At 37.2% G+C, this 14038-nt stretch overlaps 1 protein-coding gene across 5 annotated transcripts in view; it reads right to left on the reverse strand.

Moving 5' to 3' along the window:
- TASP1 (taspase 1) overlaps positions 1–14038 on the reverse strand; it is a 73358-nt gene that overhangs the window by 3061 nt on the left and 56259 nt on the right. For 3 of the 5 annotated variants that reach the window (XM_053461352.1, XM_053461353.1, XR_008351200.1), the window contains exons 13-14: positions 11116–11226; positions 9984–10057 (exon numbers count right to left, since the gene is read on the reverse strand). The exons of the other annotated variants lie outside the window; for them this stretch is intronic. In XM_053461352.1, coding sequence (XP_053317327.1) covers positions 9984–10057; positions 11116–11226 — 185 coding nt within the window. Of the gene's footprint in view, positions 1–9983; positions 10058–11115; positions 11227–14038 lie in introns of those variants that run through there. 5 annotated transcript variants of the gene reach the window in all.

Here is a 14038-nt window from a genome sequence, read left to right on the forward strand (position 1 = left end):
GTGGATTGTGTAAATGAGTAATAGAATGAAAATGAATGTGTGCATAAGTGAGAGAATGAAATTAATGTGTGCATAAATTGTGTGAATGAGAGAGTATGAATTAATGTGTGGATGATTCGTGTGGATGAGTGAGAGATTGAATGAATTAATGTGAGATTGAATTGTATGTAGGGGCTTATAATATATATATATATATATATATATATATATATATATATATATATATATATATATATATAGGAAAAAGGAAGGAAATGGGAGGAAAGAGGGAGGAGAGAGGGAATTTTGAGGGGAATTTAGGAAGCATTAGATTCATTAAAGTGCAGCATTTGCAGCGACAGGAATTTAGTAGCAACTTAGAGGATTGTTGGGAAGCTAGACTATAAATGAAGATTCCCTCTGATTAAGGTACATGGCTAGTTAACAAAAGTACGGAATGACTGCTTTTGCAATGCTTAATAACAGTAATTTAAAATGAATCAATATCTACAGTAGAGATCAACAGTGCTTGTAAACATTGTTGTAAAGGTCAGTAAACACATAGGTTAATTACAACCCGAAAGCATTTCACATGTAGATTCATCTCAATATCAATGGAATGGGGGAAAAAAACAAAGCCCTGGCCACCCATGAATCCTGCGGTGTGTCTTATAATTACATATAATCTTCTGTACCCATACAGGATGCACAGCAATCACACATCAAAAATGGTCACGTTGATTTAAAACGCCTGTTTGAATGTTAACTGATTGTGCTGAATTAGTTCCAAAATAATCCCCATGTACAGATACCAATTCTTTGGTTTCAAAGGAGTTAAGGTGCTTGGTATACAACCGAAAGTCAGAAGTATGGCCATGAAAGAAAAAAAAAAGGCTTTAGACCTTCAGGGTAGGAAATTTAATTAGTGCATATAATATAAATACAAAATATATTTAGCAAATGCAAAAAGTCCTCCATCTTCTTTAGAATGTTTCTTCATTTGATTAAACTGTCTTGAGTCCATTTCTTTCTTAAAGGAAACCTGACAAAGTATAGTATTGGCCCAAATATAGGCTGTAGTCCCCCCCCACACACACACACACGTTAAGTCTTTAAAGTGGGGGTGCGGCCTATATTCGGGGTTTAGCGCAGGGATGCGCAATTCATATCGCCCGACACCCGGGACGTGCAGTTAAACAGCAACTAAACCGGTGGCGGGAAAATGCCACATAAATAGCCACCGTGACCCCTCCCTGTAGGCCGGGCAACATTGCCCAGTGACCCTTATGTAACCCCTTAACATGTGTCACTCTTCCTGTCATTATAGGCCCAGTCATGTAGCCCTTTCTCTTAATATCTTTATCACTGCCAACTAATGCACGTTACATCCCGTTAATATTAAGAAACAAAATGCATGTTAACAAAAGTAAACATCTGTTTTGGGAAAAGAATTGCCAGGTGCCAAAGGACTTTAAACCGAAAAGCCATACAGAGCTATTCCAGTATTAGGAACAATCTTGATATAGTGAAACTTGAGGTTAATGCCGATACCTTACAAAGACATATAACACTCAACCAAGAATGGGCAGCAACTGAAAGGGACATGTCCGGATTCAACTTTACACTTGGTGTAAACAACGAGATATCCTCAAATGGGAGAAATGGTGAACATAGAGATACGAGAGCAGGCAGCAATCTAACAGCCCTACGGTACGTACCTACCGAGCATCTCAAATTTTAGCTTACTTGTACTCGGTTGAGTTGTTCTCAATTCCCTTTTTTATGCTATTAACCTCATACCTTATTAGCAAAGTTATTCATTTTTTAAATGTTTCAAATAAAGAACGGATATTTGTTTTCATTGGTTTGAGAACAATCCATTTGCCTTTGTCTGTGTGGATTATTGATTCTGCATGCAGTGATCGGGAGGTATATCTTCGCTGGAGAGGTTATCTAGTGAGTGAGCCCTTATATTACCATAAAAGAAAGCCATTAGGTGGCAGAAGAAATACTTTCCTTCTGCCACTTTATAAGTTCCTGTTATAAAATGTATTTTATTATTATTAAATTTTAAAACAATTTTGGTTTATCTACAGTTACCTCGAGCTGTGTTGGCTACTAATGTATCTAACACGGATGACATTTACAACATTTGGAGAAAGGCCACAAAACCCCTATGAATGTTGACAGGAAACGTATAAATTAGGAATGTCTGGATGATGAATCTTCCCTCTAGTCAATGATGTTAATTCACTGACACCAGGAGACTTCTCATTAAGCAACCTCAATCTGGAAAGAATATACTTGGAAATAATAAAAGTGTTAAAATAAATCTATTTGGCATTTCAGATGTGAGGACATACTGTGTACCAAAATAAAATTGTAAGGGCTAAAATGATTGACAAAATTAGTATGAAACCTAAATCTTTATTCTCCACCAGAACATTCAATGTTTGCTTGGTTCTGGAGCTGTTGGGACAGATTGGGAGGGCACAGAGTGACGTGACTTACATCTACCGCAATCTGTCAACATTCCATGATGACATCACGCCTCGCCCACATTACATAGAAGCCCCATATACATGGGTTCAAAGTGCCGGCCACTGTCCATACACACATTTCAAAGCAAATAAGGCTCTGTCATACACTTCTAGAGTGTTAGTAAATTGGGGGACAACTGGCTATAAACCCCGCTGTTGGGATGGTAATGACAAATCCAGTTGCTAGGCGACCGACTTTTACAAACATGGGACACACATGAAAATGGCACACAGAGAAGTGGATTATACTGTCTTTTTTTACAAATTATATATATATATATATATATATATATATATATATATATATATATATATATATATATATATATATATATATATATATATATATAGTTTTACACCATGGAAAAATATGCTTGTGCCATCATAAAGTGTAGTTTCCCAAATGGCTTTATCATCATTCACCAAAATAACAGGTATGATATATTTTAAGATGGTCTACAATACAGAAATATTATTCATTTTCTGTTTACCAACGAGTACCTCAGCTTTAATATACCTTAGCGCGAAAAAGCTGTATCCCCTGTTACATGTTTGCAATAGTATGCTTATGCCATGTAAGGATTTATATGCATGGGAACATGTATGTAGATTTAGATTATAGGGTCTAGCTACAAAGCATTCCACAAATGCAGATGGCACAAAGTATCGTGATGAGTTTAATTTTTAGATAGAAAACACCTTTTTGATTAATTTAGATTACATTTCAGTAAACGGTAAAATATCACAAAAACTTGCCTTTTAAGCCTTAATAAAGATGCGCGCAGGAGAGGATAAAAATCATCTAGCGGAAATAGGAAAATGTGTATGTTTTGATGACAATGAATCAGGACAGAGACAGTCACAGAACTCAGAGTCAAGTACATCCACTTTAATTCAGTTTGAAAGCAAAGGCATTCCAATCGCATAGTGAAGCCTAATAAATAGAAAAATCTGCCCCTTGCAACATAGAGAGCCTGGTTGTATTTTCAGACCGGCATGCCCCCTTGACAATCCATTCTTGCTTGCAATGCACTAAAATTCCTGCCTTTCTGACAGCACAGATTATGTTTTTAATCAATATAAAGCATCGGCCAGGGCATTTGTGAGTTTACACTGGAAACTGCTTCTGGCAACACAAACTCGGAGAAAGAATAAAAGGAGAGGGATTAACTCCCTTGAAGGAAGGTCAAAAACATCATTTTAAAAGAGGACAGAGAGGAGCAGCTGTTCCTGTCATCCCAATTGAGATTACCAGCTGGAAATTGTACTAGCAATATGAAAGCAATGTACACCAGATGTCAGCAGACACAACTGGGTAGCAGGCTCGCTCTATGATCTGCAGCACAACGTCACCGTAGTGCTGGGAAACAAGGCGTACATACACAGCCAACACGCTTAGATGATGCGCTAGTATCTGTTATTCACAACAAGGAGGGGTTACATAATGTAATATGTTTATATAAATACCAATACTTACTTTTCATGGGGGGGGTTATGTAGCAGTCCCTATATTTGCACACCTGAGGACTCTCGGGAATTGCCCCTAAGTTTCAGGGTTTCCATCCTAATTCTCTGGCTCACACAGTAGCCAAGTCCATAATCTTCTATTATGGCACAGGCAGGCTGCTTCAGGGGCACAGGCAAGCTGCTCCGGGGGCAGTGGAAGCGCAGGCAGGCTGTTTTGGGGGGCAGCGGTGGCACAGGCAGGCTGTTTTGGGGGCAGCGGTGGCACAGGCAGGCTGGCTTAGCGTATAGTGACAGGAGTTATGCTGTACCATATCTGTTCAGTAAATGTTATTTATTTAAACTTATTTCATTTAATATTTTTTCAGATTTCTAGTTTTTTCCAGTTGACATACTTTTACAAGTTTGTGAAATAAATATTCATACCAACATTATTTTTTGTGGGGGGGGCGCCACATACTCTAGGTAATAATAATAATAAAACATTTTATATTCAGTAATATCGAATACACAAAATATTTATGAAATCACTTTCTCTAGAATACTTGAGATCTTCAGGGTTTTATCACCCATATAGTCTGGCGCAGATTCATTTTTATTCCACAATAATTCCCAGTAAATGGCTCCGCAAAAGGGACAACCTTAGGCAAGGTGACGGCCCAAAGTAAATGGGATTTGCGGTAGAGGGTTGGCAGATATATGTAGAAGAGTAGTCAGAAAGAGGGGAAATTAAGCAGAAGGGAGCAAAAACAACCTAAACCCAACACACTTTCAACCAGAGGATCACTCCAGAGGATCTTATCTAATGCACCGATAATAGCCTGTAATCACGGGGAAGAATGAGTCTTCAAATGTCTAATGTTTGCTAAATATTTTGGTCTACTGCCAAATTCAAAGAATACTTTTATCAAAAACTATCGTGCATTAAAACTTTCTGGTTTGTGCACTACTACTATTGGATGAAATAAAACATTTTATATTCAGTCAATCGAATACACATAAAATATTTATGAAATTACTTTCTCTAGAATACTTGAGATCTTCATGGTTTTATCACCCACCTAGTCTGATGCAGATTCATTTTTATTCCACAATAATTTCATGGCACCTCATTTTATCAGACTAAGCCCTTCTCACTTGTGTGTGTCAAGGATGACATCCCTGCTTGCATACAGATGTCTCAGCTAGGGATATCTTTAAGCTTTTAGTGAATTAAGACTTCTATAAGTCGAGACATGTTGCTCCATGTTACAAAACATCACACTCTTGTGTATGTTAAGCAAACAAGTGTTGGCATTTTATGTTTTCCTCTGAAGGTTTAATCATATAAAAACAAACTTGTATTCAGTTTCTATGGCAGCAACACATAAGTGCCTGCTTTTGTGTCATATGAGAATAAGGTCTTTCTCAGAAAAATTGGGAATGAATTAAGCAAAATTTGACTTGGTTAAATAATTTTTTCCATGAAGGGTTGGGAATTCTGCGGTACTAGGAATAAAGGTTAGCTACAAAAAAATTAAATTCAGCTTTGAAACACCTTAAGAACCCAGTTACAACAACTGGTGAGTCATCCACCGAATCCTTGCAATGCAAAAAGGAGTTGAAAGTGGATTTGGGATCTTGAACCATTTTGGAAGGATAAGTTGAACAGCAGGTATTTTTGTTATATAACATTTCTTACAAGGGGAGATGCTTATTGTAACTGTAGGTTAAGGCTTAGAAACAATTCACTTGTATTGTTGAAAAGTTAAAAGGGAAGGTTTAATATATGGAGGGATTCTGGATTAGCCTCTTTTTTGTCCCTCAACAACTTGGCTTGCGGGACAGGTGTTCAGGCAAACACATCACCAGCCAGCTCCTGCACCGATTTGGTGAAGGTTGTGGCTGGGGTGGGGGGCGCGTGAGCATGTGCAATGATTTAAAGCAAAAATAGGACTAACGTGGGGGTGTACTGCAGCTATGGAGCATCAGCTTTAACTAAAACTACTATTAAAAGTACTTCACTGTAATATCCTTATTGGTGATGCCATGATAAACATTTGTTAGAGTATGGTACATACCATATTAAAGGATTAAATACATTAAAAACATGCTTCATCTGCATTGCATATAACTAATCAGTAGAATTATATTTAAATATGTTTACTACACATTTAGCTTGTCATTTTCATCTGCTGTGTTCATATAAAGTAATTGAAGCGAGTCCCTATTTGTTATTTGGTCTTTACAATTGAGGGGCAGGGTTGCTGGTTCTCCAGTGCCTCCTACACATTTCCCACCCCAGTGAGCTGAAAGTATTGGAAACAACATCTCGAGCTCTATTATTCAGTTTCAGACACCTAGAGTCTGGAAATAAAACCATAATCACCTGAGGAAAAGCCTTGCACACTGGCGAGGCACTGAATGCCCCTGAATTTTAGGATACTACAAATAAGGGCTACTGTGGTAGGGATAAAAAAAAAAGCATAAAATATTCCTTGACTACATAATTCACTACAGAGCCGCCTCTGATTTTTGTCTTAGAGATGTTTCTTTTAGAATCATACTATAGCCTGTATCGATATGTATGCACAGTGTAAACATGTAACATACACAGGAACTCTCCCGGTTAGACCCGCAGTCTCTGGGTGAAGCAGGTGGTTAAAACAAACTTAAAATTAATATAATTTAAGTGAATCTTTGAGTGCTAAAAACAAAGTGTTTCAAAGCAATAAACACGCCACGATAAGACGTTAAACTGACATAACACGGGAATTCATTGTGGATTGTAGGGGTTTCCAACAAATTATAAATTCTGGAATCAACAGGGCTTTGTGTTATTGTCAAAAGACAGAAAGTAAACCTGACTCAACTGATCTAAAAAGCCAACTATTTGCAATGCTGTAAAGTGTGAAATTCATCACCTACAGCAGCTGTTCCTAATCCACTCCTAGCATTTGTCCGCACAACACGCAGAAACAATAGACTTGCATCTGAGAACGCTACGATGGTGATTTAATGGCAAGACACCTTGCAAGCATAAACTTAGTGTACTTGTGTCTTTTTGTTTAACATAAATTACTATGTATGTTGCCCTTTTCCCCAGATATAATTTAAATATAATTTAGCAAATGAAGCCCATTTATTTTTGGATACTAGTGGTATCAATAGAGACATGTATGTTCCTTATGTATATATTTCAAAAGCGGTTTGCCATAATATGTGTGTGTGTGTGTGTATATGTATATATGTATATATATATTGGCTCGAATATAGACCGCACCCTAAAAGTTTGGTGCTATTTTAGAGAATAAAATATATTTTTTTTTATGGTGGAGAACCAGAAGGTTATGTCACGCAAGGTGCTCCACCATAGAAGCCCCGGCAGAAGTGCTGGCAGCGGAAGTTGTCTACGCGCATAGCGCAGACGTCCACGGCTGCCAGAGAGGAGGATTCAGGTCCCCTGCAGCGCTGCGGGGGATCTGGATCCTAAGCCTGCTGTGCTTACCCTCCGCAGGGCTAATGGAAAAAGAAAAAAATCGGGGCCAATACGGTATATTATATATATATATACATACACACGTTTTAAAACTGAACACTCAAGTACTTTGATGAAGCCTGTTTGGTAGGTAAAACGTATCTATGAAGTGAAAGTGGAGGTGGAGGTGAAGCCGCCTGTGCACACCAGGCTCTGCAATGCTGGAATTCATCATGAGCATTTGATGCTCTATCCAGTGTGAGCGGCTCTATTTTTCATGTTAGATAGACAGATAGACATACATTCATATACACACTGAAACACACACTATATACTCACGCCATGTTTGCATTTTTTCTATATTTCATGTTTATCTGCTGATCATTATTAGAAGACTTTTTGAGGGATTCTATTGAAGATCTTGTTTTTTGTATTTATGTTTGACAGAATAGGGGTGATTTGTGTTTTAGGGTTTCTGTGCATCTTTACTATATGACCCCCCCTCTTTCTTTTGAGTATTCTAACTTATCTGTGGCTGCTTTTGTATTGCATGAAAACTAAGTGTTCCTGGCAAAAAATAATATAAATTAGCATCAAATTCATATAAATGATGTGTTGCCCTTCAGATTGGGTCTTCGTTGTTCAAGACCATTGCTCACGGTGATTAAGAGATTGGCTAGTGTACCTGTACCTAATGAATGCTGGACAATAGCACTAAGCAAGCGATGCAGGGACTTCCAAGGAAAACAAGCAAGCCGGCCAGATATTGTAACAACAGCTCAATGTGTAATTGCATTTAATTGGAAGCGTCCCTCTACTCACTCTACTTCCAAAATTAGGTCAGATTTGGAAAGTAGCAGAACTAGAAATGTTGACAGGTTAGATTAATAAAATTGTACCAAAAATAATAACAAATGTAGCATTTCTAAAACAAATAGCTTGCAAAACGCAAAATCATTTAAAATAAAACTTCTAAGCGTGTGCTTTACAGTGGTACCTCACATGAGAGGCTTCATTATATGGCCATTATTTATAAATACTAGACTTGTTCGAGAGTGGTGGGGCTGCTCTCTGGCACAAGTTTCTGCCGGATTTCGTGAATGAATGTCTACGTGGAACTACCAGGAACGTAAAAAAGAGTTTCCAGAAATGTTTGTGTGTTAGATATACTGTGGGAACCACCAAGGTGTTCCTCTTCAAACCTGGTCGAAAACATTGTATTCAAGATAAACCACATTCTATCAACAGCTATTATCTCACGTCAAACTCTTTAGGGCCAAACTAAATTAGCACTCCAGATATAAACATGGACTGGGCTTTGCCTCACCAGGAACATTAATACAACCACGATGAGGCAAAGATGCTGTAAGTAGACTAAAAAAGAAATAGACTATAAAATAGATAAGCTTGCAGGAGCAGGGCACTCTTCTCCTTCTGTACCACTATGTTTTAAAATATCTTAAAGATGTTATTCTAAATTTGTATTAACTTTCACTGTCCCCTATTGTAACAACACTATTCAATCTGACTGCGCTATATAAATAAATGTAATTTAATGCATAGAGATGGATAGAATGTCATCCTGTAACCTCCCATGACAAAATATCAATCTTGTCAGCTTTCCACTGTGTCTGTACTGGAAAAAGAATCCACATTTTAAACAAATATATGAGCCCACTTTAAACGGCTTTAAAAAAGATGTAGCTATAAAATCCATTGTATTTCTTTGTTAAATGGGTTAGGTCGGCTATGATTTTTTCCTCTCCCTTATAATGGAACGATATACATTTTTTGATCTTTTATTTGGAATCTGTTCAAGGACCTTGTAATAACTGAAGAACATACGCTCCATTCTGTACAGTGTTCAAAACTAGCAAATAAACTTATTTTAGCATACAGGGAAAATAAGATTAATGGTTGTTAAGAGCAAACTGTTATCCTTTTCTCAAGCTTTTAAGATACAGCCAAATTATAAACACTTTGTAAACATTGGTTTATTCTTATTTATAGCTCAATAAAAATAGTTCACGTCTTCCAGCAATAAGCAAAGGGTTCCACTGATGGTCCACGTAGGCACTGAAGGACACAACCAAACAATGGAGCTTATTCAATAAAGGGACAGTTGTACTTTCATCTCCTTCATGTTACTTTTCATTATGAATTATGCCCAACACTGGCATGTTTCATCAGCAAAAAGGGCTGAGGTGGCCCTGTATAATGTATGATTGAATGGCCAAAGAGACTTTGGGGAATTCTCACTAATTTAAATCTACATTACACAGGGCTAAGCAGGCGTCTTCTGTTGTAGCAGCTCCCCGAGGTTGACCCTTCAGAATGTACAGTGAAGTCAAAGAGCTAAAAGCACATCTCTGCAATCCGTCCGATCATCTGTCCCTTTAGTGAATAGACCCCATCGAGTCTCCACAGTTACTTGTGATTCCCAGAAATGTATAAGTGGTCAATGTGCAAATAATATTACTGGTACCAATACTGTTAACTTCATCAATTAATCATACATAAAGATTAACAATGGCCACTCTTACCTTAGCTTTGCCATCCTGTGCAGACATGTAACCCACACACATGCTCTCTGTTGTATGGCTCCACAGGAATTCCACTACAAATGTAAAGATTATGATTAATAACTATTATGTCTTATTGTGTGTTCATGTTATTGTCAATTCGAAATGATCTGAAATATTTTCACTGTACTCTGTTGTAACAATGCTCCGGAATCGGCTGGGGCTATATATGTAATAGTTGTACAGAACACCAGGAAGGTAGTCGGGCAATAATGGACAATCCTGCTATTGTAAGGCGAAGTCTCGCATTTTTGTGTTGAAACCAAAGTGTTTTGTTTATCTATATGCTATTTCTTTTTTCCATTAAAGCATATGCTTATTGTTTTAAAGGTAGACTAGCCATAACTTGTCTAGACGTTCTTTGGCGTTCGGGCCTTTGTGAATTATAGAATAACCTTCATTTTGAATTTGATATACCAGGGTGAAATTTTGTATATGTAAAGATGTTTTACTGAATGACGTTCACACATCATGTATAGTAATTCTTTATAAATATACTTATGTCCTCGATTAAGCATTGTGTGCTCAATGACAGATGATCAGAATTCCTGGTTGTCTACAACTCTCAAAGGGCCGGAGTTCAACAACAACTGTGCCACAACCTTTAAATTAAACTTCCATTTTCTACAAGGAGTGACAAACAGTTATGACATCAAAACAGAAAGCAGAAAACGAGGACAGCACTCAGAAACCCAAAAATCACCGTGCAAAATTAGATTTTTTGCAAAATTCAATCCTGTCTGCTTCCCTTATCTGCTTGTGTGAGTTTTGCATTACAATTAGGTTGCAACAAGAGGGACGCTTTCTAGAGTTCCACAAATTTTAATTAAACAAAAAAAAAACGCCTAAAGCACTCAATACTATTACTGAATTACTGGGCTCAACGTCAGGGCAGTACAAAATAGAAAGAAGCATACATAACACTGTTATACTTTCTTGTTTCTTTTAAAAGAGTGATCGTTGGCTGTCCCATTTGATTTATACATTGTCCCATTATAATTTTTGAATGTTTCCTGAAAAACTGCAAAAAATGCTGGACAAATTAGACGTATATTTGAATATGCAATTCTATATAATGACCAAAACGTTGTACCTAGTAGGGCTTGTTTATCATTTGTAGAGTCCAATTTTGAGGAACACCTGCATGATCGAAGCACAATTACTCCACCAAGAATGTTATCCTCGTTAGCCAGGAAGGGCGAGCCTGAAAGACATTTTACTTTTAACATTAGGTTATTCATAATACCTTAAACCTTACAAGATCGTACTGAGCTTTTAACTCGGTGACAATCCATAAAACTTCTCCTCGTAAGTAGATATTCATTACTAACCTCTGGCGCATCTCATCTAACAGAAAAAAGCTGTGAATGCAGCTACATTTTCTACCAATTTCCAGTGTAATTTTGTAAGCATGCCCCACAGTCCAAGTAAATACTACACATTTCAAAGCAACTGCATCAAGCCAGGTAAAAAATGGCATTTTCTTTGAATGGTAAGACGGTGGTGAAATAATTAAAGGGAAGGTCAGTACATAAATCACAGTGTTGACAACAAAGGGAACAAACATACTAAAGTATCAGTATGCAAGAAAGTAAATTAAGAAGAAAAGGTCAAGGTATTCAATATGCACGTGATCAATGATTTCAATAAAAAAAAGTATTATAGCCAAATAAAAAATGAACCTACACAGTACTTAAAGAGTGGTTCTAGAAGGTTTCTAGAATGGTAACACAAACTAATGAGATTGATACATAAGTTCAGGAAAGTTATGCAAGATATTTTAATTGAACTATCAGAAGGGAACCTATGATTTAGAGTATACATCTACACAGACGTGAAGATTATACAATTACTCCCCAACAATAATCAGACTTCAAGAAGAATGTATGGAAACTATCGTAAAAAGTAATTGATGGTGGCCAAGCTAAAAATTTGACCCAACGAATTAAGGGAGTGTGCAAAACATTCACACACATTGATAAGCCACAAACTTGGGTATGGGAAAGCTTGATAAACCACTAGAAAGTGGTAATCGGTTGGTCAAACACTTGCATTAAATACATTTTACAGAGAATATTTAGAGCATTCCACAGCTAAATGAGTTATTGCCCAGCAACCTCGAGATATTGCTAACTAATGAGGCATGATTTGGGTCATGCCAGCAAAATGTAAATCTCAGTAATGTTAACTCTTGTCATCAGAGTTCACAGGAGTGGAAGCCCTATCAAGATATGAGACTGGCATATAGTCATCCGGAAAGTCACAAAGTAGGACGCTTTACGTCCTGCAGGCTGCTTTTCTCTCAGATAAAGTCATTGTTCATAAATCCAGAGGTAGAGAAGCAACACAGAAGCCACTATAAGACTATGCCCATGTGAAAAATGTAACAACCTTCAGTGCCAGAAGCATGCAACAATGCAGAAGATAGGGGCAAATAGATTTGCACACAAGGTTCGCACAAGCGGACACGCAGCAGTATGAGGCTTGATTGTATCATATGACACAAAACCACATATTTGTCTTCAGTTGCAGGAGACATTATTTTGAATGTGAACAGATTTTTTTGAATTAGCTAATTGAGGAAGCAGCAACTTGCACGTTATATGATCTGGAACAGGGCTACTGTTGACAGGAGTGACACGCAAGACTCCGGTCTGTCAATACACCAGTATCTTTAGGATTCAGTGTTATTCGGTGTTGTTGACCGCATTAGGCGCATAATCAAAGTAAAAGGCTTCATTGTTCTCTTAAAAGGCACATTCTACAACTTGGTACAAAGAAGTTTGATAGGAGACTCTACTTTTTTGTTTTAAGAAATGTGCAGTAAAAACTGTTAACATTTTAAGCAGCGTTTCCCCAAGAAACTCCATCCTGACATGTTTGCATATGGAATGAGCTCAGAAACCAGAACATTAGAGTACACAAACATTTTAATGCAACCCCATGGTGGCACCAATTTAACAAGCTTTCGGCACTGATATCTGGCAAAAGGAAAGAATCAAAAGAGCAATAGTCATTTCAAAATGGTCATATAGTTTTTTTTTTTACAAAATACATTTTATTTACATAAATATATTAAGTTTCAGGGGGGTTCCACTCTTGTATCCACTATATTAAACATCAAAAATAAATATTTACTAAATATTTCCATAAAAGCTGGGCTTGACTGTGTCTTTAAGAGTTTTTTGTCCAAATGCATTTGTTTGAAGTAAATTATGTGCGGATGAATAACAAGCATTTCTTGGGAAACATTACCCCAAATGTCTGGTATGCTCCGGCAAATCCACTGTTTGGGGATAATGAGATCATTAACAATTTCAAGTGTGGGCTGGAATTTTGCTCTTGGTTCGCAGTGGATGCAATGAATTAAGAAAAAGGCATTTCTTAGGTCACACAGTTATTATTCAAATTAGTTAGAATCATTTCATTTGTTTATGACTACAATTGTAAATAGTTATATTTAAACAAAATAGAACTATTATAACAAACCCTGCAGATACATTCAGAATAATCAAAGTTGATAAGAGTCAAGACTCTTCCGGTACATCAAAGCAAATCCTTGGATCTCTTACCTTTGATAGGCACGTCACTTTTCTTGTGTTTCTAACTAATTAAATCAAGTAAATCATTTGTAAATGTCCTTGGGAAGAGAGCCAGACCAAAGAGGGGTTACAGCCATCATATGATGTGCATGTATTTTTCAAGATAATGTAATAGAGTCCGGTATGTATAGACGAAAACGTAGCTTACAGGTATTTCTCCAGCTGTTGTCAAACAGCCTTCAGACAGGTCAGTTCACTAGCATTTCAGTTCTCTGTTGCATTTAAAGTCAATCTGAATCACAACTCGCCTATTCACAAAAACAAAAGCTGTTGAGTTGAGTGCTATTGAAACGGTCAGTGATCAAGTTGGAATAAGATGCCGACAAGTTCAGCTGCTTTCCAGCTGATAAATCCAGGCAGGTTATTGTGTTATCGATTACTGGTCAAATCCACCAGTTGGTGGAACAGGCAGCT

This window comes from Spea bombifrons, chromosome 3 (assembly GCF_027358695.1).
Source record: "Spea bombifrons isolate aSpeBom1 chromosome 3, aSpeBom1.2.pri, whole genome shotgun sequence".
Lineage (NCBI taxonomy): Eukaryota > Metazoa > Chordata > Amphibia > Anura > Pelobatidae > Spea > Spea bombifrons.